The sequence below is a fragment of the Odontomachus brunneus genome, unplaced genomic scaffold (assembly GCF_010583005.1).
Source record: "Odontomachus brunneus isolate Ranch 3 - 2012 unplaced genomic scaffold, Obru_v1 Obru_scaffold_072, whole genome shotgun sequence".
Lineage (NCBI taxonomy): Eukaryota > Metazoa > Arthropoda > Insecta > Hymenoptera > Formicidae > Odontomachus > Odontomachus brunneus.
Window position 1 is genome coordinate 314,677 of NW_022639522.1, and position 7,735 is coordinate 322,411.

At 28.4% G+C, this 7,735-nt stretch overlaps 2 protein-coding genes across 10 annotated transcripts in view; one reads left to right on the forward strand and one right to left on the reverse strand.

The window, feature by feature from the left end:
• The first annotated feature begins 75 nt into the window (after positions 1 to 75).
• Positions 76 to 2,469, forward strand: LOC116846980. 3 transcript variants are annotated; one of them, XM_032821473.1, is made up of 5 exons: positions 76 to 614; positions 698 to 918; positions 1,353 to 1,512; positions 1,872 to 1,971; positions 2,293 to 2,469. In XM_032821473.1, exons 2-5 carry the CDS (start codon positions 703 to 705, stop codon positions 2,384 to 2,386), a joined length of 570 nt encoding a protein of 189 aa, XP_032677364.1. In that variant the 5' UTR covers positions 76 to 614; positions 698 to 702; the 3' UTR covers positions 2,387 to 2,469. The 3 variants fall into 3 exon arrangements, with proteins under 3 accessions (XP_032677364.1, XP_032677363.1, XP_032677365.1); XM_032821472.1 differs by having other exon boundaries at positions 77 to 557; XM_032821474.1 differs by lacking the exon at positions 76 to 614 and having other exon boundaries at positions 689 to 918.
• A 2,455-nt stretch (positions 2,470 to 4,924) lies between these two features.
• The window catches only part of LOC116846984 (juvenile hormone acid O-methyltransferase-like), a 20,577-nt gene continuing 17,766 nt past the window's right edge, over positions 4,925 to 7,735 (reverse strand). For all 7 annotated transcript variants that reach the window (XM_032821485.1, XM_032821484.1, XM_032821482.1 and 4 more), the window contains 5 exons: positions 6,656 to 6,896; positions 6,410 to 6,581; positions 5,819 to 5,951; positions 5,587 to 5,734; positions 4,925 to 5,449 (listed from right to left, as the gene is read on the reverse strand). In XM_032821485.1, the coding sequence (XP_032677376.1) occupies positions 5,235 to 5,449; positions 5,587 to 5,734; positions 5,819 to 5,951; positions 6,410 to 6,581; positions 6,656 to 6,842 (855 nt within the window). In that variant the 5' untranslated portion in view covers positions 6,843 to 6,896 and the 3' untranslated portion in view covers positions 4,925 to 5,234. The remainder of the gene's footprint in view (positions 5,450 to 5,586; positions 5,735 to 5,818; positions 5,952 to 6,409; positions 6,582 to 6,655; positions 6,897 to 7,735) is intronic.

The window sequence follows — 7,735 nt, forward strand, 5'->3', positions numbered from 1 at the left end:
AATTTATTTATTAAAAACTTTTATTTTCTTTTAACATCAACCTGTCGACATATAATTTAATATTAATCGTGATTTTCTATCTATGCTTAGTATTTATAATTTGTGTTGTCAACAATTATATTCAGATACTTTTGAGCGAGACCAAGAAAAGTTAAAGATGGCTGAAAATATTTCTGACATAAATACTGAGGATGAAGATTATATGAAAAAAACACGGCATGATAGAGCTGCTGCAAAAAATTTAACTTCTGACGATGAATCTGTCGATATAGAAGTGAATTCTTGTTCATTGTCTCCTTTACCAGATCCGAAAGAATTTTCTGAATCTCAAAAATTATGTTATTCGGAAAAACCTGCATTGATTTTGGCAACCTATGAAAATCCGATCATTTCCGAAAAAGACAACATCGTTATAACTGAAAAGAAAAAATTGAAGATAATTTGACAAGAAGTGATTGCTAAACCTAAGAAAAAAGAATTAGAAAATAAAAATCAAAAAGATTTTATCACTGAAGATAATGAAGATTTTAACACCGAAAATCATTCCATCAATAAATGTAACAAAGAGTTAACAACACATCTAAATGAAATTAATGGAAATAAATCTCAAAAAGGTTAAATTACATTAATAGATTTTTTTAATGCAATATTTTAAAATGTAACTTAATTTTAATATTAATGATATTTTAATTTTTAGTGTTCATGGAAATTTTGAGAAAAGTAAATCGCGTCTTAGTTGAAATGACATACATCGATAGAAGGCTAAGTAGATTAGAAAATAAAATAGACTATATTACAAATAAAGAAATTAATGTAAATAACGTCGAAGAAGCTTTCGTTTTCGACACTATTTCTTCAGTGGATGAGCTGAAATTGTTTGAAGACAATTTGAAAAATGAAGAATTTTTTACGAAAATGGTAAATGTTTATTTCTATATATAATAATGATAAATTATGTCAAAAAGGGGGGGAGGGGGGCATATAAGGACTACCTTTACCCAAGGGAGCTCAGTATCAGAGTTCTCAGCCCTGATGATGCAAACTGCAACGTTTGCGAAACGTCGGCATATCGCTGATTCAAGACACGGCTCCATTCCGGAAGCTATACCTAGACATTGTATCAATGGCCGTGAAAGCCTCAAAATCTAGAATTATGTCAAAAGTTATATACAGTTATGTTTGATTGTGTATGTGTGTTTGATTTTGTGTGTGTATGTGTGTGAAATATCATAATATTTATATATTTCATATATAATTATTTATATATAATTTTTATTTTATTTATTTGTATATAAAATGAAATATAAATTTTTATTTTAATAGTTCGCATATTTCATAGCAAATTATTTCAGAAAGGCTTCTTGAAATTGAAAGGCGGAACAAATCTACAAGACATGATAAAAAATACATTTAAAGCATTAATGAAGGACGAAATATTAATGTTATATAGTTGGAAAGGAGCTCGAGGAAAAAATGTATTCCAAAATTTCAAAATTGTTAGTTTAATCATAGGTAAAAAAAAACTTTAAAGTTTACATCGTTATATTTTGAAATTAACTGCTTCTGTTGACTCCTGTGTTTCTTAATACTGATCAGCATAAGACGAAACAATTATAAGTATCAATTCGTTATATTATGATCAGTAGAAATAATTGTATTAGAACACAACGTTAAGTCATTAGTGTTAATCACATTAGCGATTGAAATTGAGATTGAAATGAAATTTGACCATCAGAAGAAGAAAAACTAATATCAAGTTCAATAAATTTTGCTTTGGTTAAATCTCAATCTAATCTCAATTTCAATCGCTAGTGTTATTACAGCTTAAGTCAATGTATGATGTATATAATATTATAAATTAATATGCATAGCTGTTGTTCGGTTACACAATGCAAATTCAACCGAGGAAGTTATAATAAAAGTTATGACAAACTGGATAGTTCAAGCTCCTGCACGTGTTCGAAGAATAGCGTAAGTGAACTACTTATTATATTTATTTTTGTTTAAAAATATTAATAGTAATTGTAAAAATTCTCTGTAATATCAATTAAGGTGTTTTTTTAAATGTTATTTATTCCTAATAATCTTTTATGTTATCTATTTTTTTATTATATTAAAGATATATACATATTCAATCAAATATTGAAACATTTATTGTATCTTGCAATTATAGTTTTTTCTACAAATTTTAATTATTTATATTTTTTGTATTTTCATATATATATATATATATATATATATATATATATAACTGTATTACATATTAAATATTACATTAATTGATTGTTTCAGAAACAAACAAAAAAACCAAAATAATCAGGATGATCCTGATCATCTTGATCAAGTTCAAGTTCCACATGTTCAAGAAGAAAATATTAATATGTAAGAAAATCTACGTACGTTATATCATCATAGATTCGTCTTTTTTATTTATTGATATTCTGGTATTTTTCTTTATTTACTATAACGAAAAGACGTAACATATATAAATGTTTTGTTTCTCAAGTTTATGTAAAATCTTATAATGATTAAATTAATTTATGCGTTGAAAATGCTAAAAAGTATTTTATTTGCGTTAAATCATAAAAATATGAAAATAAGTTTAACTTTTGTTTTTAAAAATGCTAAAAGGTATTTTATTTGCGTTAAAACATTATAAAAATGTAAAGTGAGTTTAATTTATTTGTTCTTAAAATACGAAAACATTCCATTTTTGTATTAAAATGATATTGAACAATTTGTATTAAAAATACTGTATCTATAAAAATACCGTGTGTTATATGTCTGCATTTTTTTCAAATCTTTTATTTTATTTAGTTTTAGAAACAACTATAAATATTAAGTTTACAATAATAATAATGCTTTATATTACTTTATATTATAACATATTTCCAAATGCTAATACTAATATTTTAGAAATATATTATTAGTACAAATATATTTTTATTACTTTAAACTTAACATTCATGTTTAATAATATATGCATGAATATTATTTATACATATATATATGTATATATGTATAGTATGGATATGTGAACGCATATACTGGCAAAAATAAAAATCGAAACGAAAGTCAAACGTAATTAAAGAGAGAATTGACAGAAACGCAAACGAAACTTCTAGAAGCATGAAGTAACATAACAGAGACGTTTATCTTAAAACGTTTTTTTTATGTTATGTTGTTCCAATTTACACTTCCTGGAAGTTTTATTTATGCTTCTATCACTCTTTCTTTACATTTGATTTACGCTCCGATTTTTATTTTCGCTAAGGTATATATAATATACAGTCCGTTTTAAACGTGTATTTACAATATTACAAATACGTATCAAATACATAATTTACGTATTTAACACGTATTGAATATATATTGTTATATGTATCGGATATGTATTTGATATATATAATTTGCGTATTTAACATGTATTGAATACATATTGTTATTTGTATATGTAGCAAATATGTATTTGATACGTAATGTAAATTACGTATCTAAGCGCAGACATTCATCGGTATTAAACATGTATCTGCTACACGATTCATACGTATTTCTACATATCTGCTATATAGCAATATTTCAAATTTTACGTATCTGCTATGTATATGAAATATAAAATGCTGTGCGGGTCGGATTCATCTTCAGATTTAAGTAAGAAATACTTTATTTACAAATAATATTTGTGATTGATAGATCAAAAGTCTTTTTACACATTTATTTACTGCAAGTAATTACCTCTTAAACATATACGTGTCAATATTATACTTGTTTTAGATAGTATAAGTTAGTTATGGCCAAAAGGCAACGAAAAGAATATTCTATTGACTTTAAGGAGGCTGTAATACATGCTTTGAAAGAGGAACGCTGTCAATCAGAAGTTGCCCGTTGTTTTGGTATATCTCGGCAGTTAGTGAGTGTCTGGAATCATTGACAACAAGTTCAAGGTCATGTAAATAATAAGCCTCGTCAAGGACGGCCTCGGAAAACATCTGTAAGAGTCGACAGAATTATCAAAATGATATCAGTCGCTGATCCGCGCAAATCTGCGCAGTACATTACTCGTGAATTACAACAAGATCATGGAATCAATATTCATGTTTCAACTGTAAAACGTTGACTTAAGGACCACGGTTTACTAGGTCGCCTTCCTAGCAAGAAACCTTTCATCAGTGTGCGAAATAGGAAGGCTAGGATTGAGTTTGCAAATACGCATCGTAACTGGACAGTTAAAGATTGGTCTAAAGTGTTATGGAGCGATGAAAGTAAATTCAACCTGGTATCTTCTGATGGCATAAAATATGTTCGTCGCCCCAAAAATGAAAGAAATAACCCACGGTATCAAGTACCTACTGTAAAACATGGTGGGGGACATGTCATGGTTTGGGGGTGTTTCTCCGCTAAGGACACCGGTCCCTTATTCCGTGTAGAAGGTACAATGGATCGATTCATTTATCAGGATATCTTAGAAAAACAAATGTTACCTTATACCAAGAAACATATGCCACGAAAATGGATATTATAGCAGGATAACGACCCGAAACATCGATCTAAACTAATCGAAAAGTATTTTTTAAAGAAAAAGATCAATATTTTGAAGTGGCCTAGTCAAAGTCCTGATTTGAATCCGATTGAACATTTATGGGAAGAATTAGACAGACGTGTTAGAACACAGAATTACTCTAATCAGGACGATTTTTTCTGCACTTTGCAAAATGAGTGGACGAAAATTCCCCAAAACAATATAATAAAACTTATCGAGTCTATGCCTAGAAGATGTGAAGCTGTGTTATCGGCAAAAGGATATGCAACTAAATATTAGTGTTCACTGATATCGTAACAATGTGTTTAACAAATGTTTGTCACTTTATTTAAAAACATATTACTACATAGTCGTTAAAAACTAACATGTTAAATCACTTATGAACCATGATAAAGTAAAGTTTTGTTTATGTTATATTTGTTTAGTAATTGATAAAAGTTAATTTTGTTGTTAACATGTGATATTATGTGCAAAGTTTATATTATAAAGGTTAATACATATATATTATTATTATTATTAATAAAATACTTTACAAAACACTATTTGTCAAAAAACTTTTGAGCGCTACTGTATAAGCATTATTAAATCTATTTTAATCCTAACAATCAACTAATCGTGTAATGCAATAATTATGATTGTAAAATATAGATGCAAATATGCCTTATTATGTGCAATCATTGACGACGTGACATGGTTACAATTTACGAATATTTTCAACGTCATTATCCTTTTCCGCATAAACTATTAATATTTCGTGTAGATCTGATGCAATTTTTTCATTTCGATTGTATCCCCGCTTATGGAAAAATCTTCTTTTCGTATATTCCTGTGTAAACTCATCTTTTAATTCTGCTATTCGGTCATGAGGCATGTCCTCAAAAAATTGTGTTATGAAAGAGAATAAAAATTCTGTTGAAATAATTAATAATTAATATAAAGTCAATTCTTAAACAACTTAAGTCGTGTGTCATATTAATACTTTAAACGATAATCAAATAACAGAGGAAAAATCTGTTATACGGAAATATTATTTTAGAGGTTCATACCTGGTAATTCCTGTGCGTCATTAGCAGAATAGGTTCTCTCTCGATGACTGCAGTGATGGACATTAAACCCAACACTTTTGAATAATGCTTTTAGATCTTTATGGGGATGGTCCGAATTGTGGAATTCAGGAATGAAATTATTCGCATGCTGTGTAAGCGAAAAGAAAATATTTAATAGTTTATAGAAATGAATATTTGCAAAGGGACATAGCATATAGACAATAATATTTACCTTTATGTATGACGTATATCGATCGTCTTGCGACAATTTATGTAAAATATCAAATACGTCGTGAGATATTACCATTAATATTAGCACAGTTCCGTCAGGTCGAAGTAAGCGATAGATATTCTCAAATACTTGTCTATTAAATAAAGAAGTAAGCTAAAAATTAATCTACAAAGCATAAATGAAGCATAGATTTGTCAGAATATATTAGGGTAGTTTGTATGTACGAATACATAAAATAATTAAAGTACTGATTGGTATTTTTTCTACCAACGAAGTGATATCGCTATTTCGTAAAGAAGTAAGCTAAAAATTAATCTACAAAGCATAAATGAAGCATAGATTTGTCAGAATATATTAGGGTAGTTTGTATGTACGAATATATAAAATAATTAAAGTACTGATTGGTATTTTTTCTACCAACGAAGTGATATCGCTATTTCGTTGTGTCGTCGAAATATTGAAATACATTCACTTGCGTTGGTCACATGAAAATATTTGAAAGAAAGTTGAGTGTAAAAAAATCAATCTCTAATGCACTCTAAATATCTTTCTTTCTGATGTTTTCCTAATATTCTCTAATATCTTCCTTACCGCATATCAGCGCACCAATGCAAAGCGTGAAATGAGAATACGTGATCATATTCAGAAATGTGTTTTTCAGGCAGATGTTTAGTTTGAATATCGAGAATTTCGAATTTGAGTCGTTCTTCGTCAGCGTGTAATTCCTTGGCATATTCGATCATGTCCTTCGACACATCAGTACCTTTATATACAATGCAATTAAACTATAATTTTTGTTAACATGTATTATATTTTTGCAGTGTGTTACTTTCTTACCAATGACTACCGCGTTTGGGTGGAGTGCGGGTAAGAGAGTATGTCTTGTAACGTCACCGGGACCGCAACCAATATCTATACCCTTTCCTGACATACATACTAATTCTTCTTCAAACTCCTCAAGTAAATGTTGTATGGTAGAATGTGATAGATTGTCTGTTTGGATGTATTTCCTCGGATTTACCATATTGAGTTGAAGAGAATAATATGTAAAATGTCTGTTTCCTTGATAAAATATCACCTGTTTTGATAATATGTATAAATTAAACGTCAGTTGCAACTTTATAATCCTTTCATTTTTATTAACAGATTAACAATGTATCTAGTCTTCAGATTAACAACATTTAATTTTACATCTAAAATGCTACTAAATTGTCGATTAAGATTTTCCTATTAGGAACATCTCAAGTTATAATAAATTGGTCAGAATTTATGTTATTGTGCTAATTCGAGTCTTCTAACTATTCCCTTTTGATCCAATAGTTGAACTACTATGATCAGAGTGATGTATCAGAGTGATTTTGAAGATTTTCTTTATTCTGCACGAATATTTTGACTTCTTCCATAACCATATCTATTTCGAGGTCTCTGTGGAGGTCTTCGTTACGAATGTACCACGGGGCGTTAAGTATATTCCTCAGTACATATTCCTTCTTTATTTTTAAATGTTTATATTTTTTTTTAGTTACTTTTTTTAGTGCAGGCTCACAGCTGGATTCCATGTGCCCATATGGCTTTCAATATCTTGTGTAACAGTAATTGTGTAACAGTAATTTATTATTTATTGACAGCTAGCATTTCTTTCCCATCAGTCAATACATTCATTTATATCTGAGTCTTAGATTTATATATATATATATATATATATATATATATATATATATATATATTGTTGCGCTCTGCGAAGTGCAGCCCAGGAATCTCCTTCTTTCACACTCGCGTTTACGATCACGGGAATTAAAAGTAAGACTTTTACGAAAAGAACTATGTTAAATTAATATAAAACAAACTATTACAGAGTTTTGGAAATTATATATATATATATATATATATATATATATATATATATATATATATATA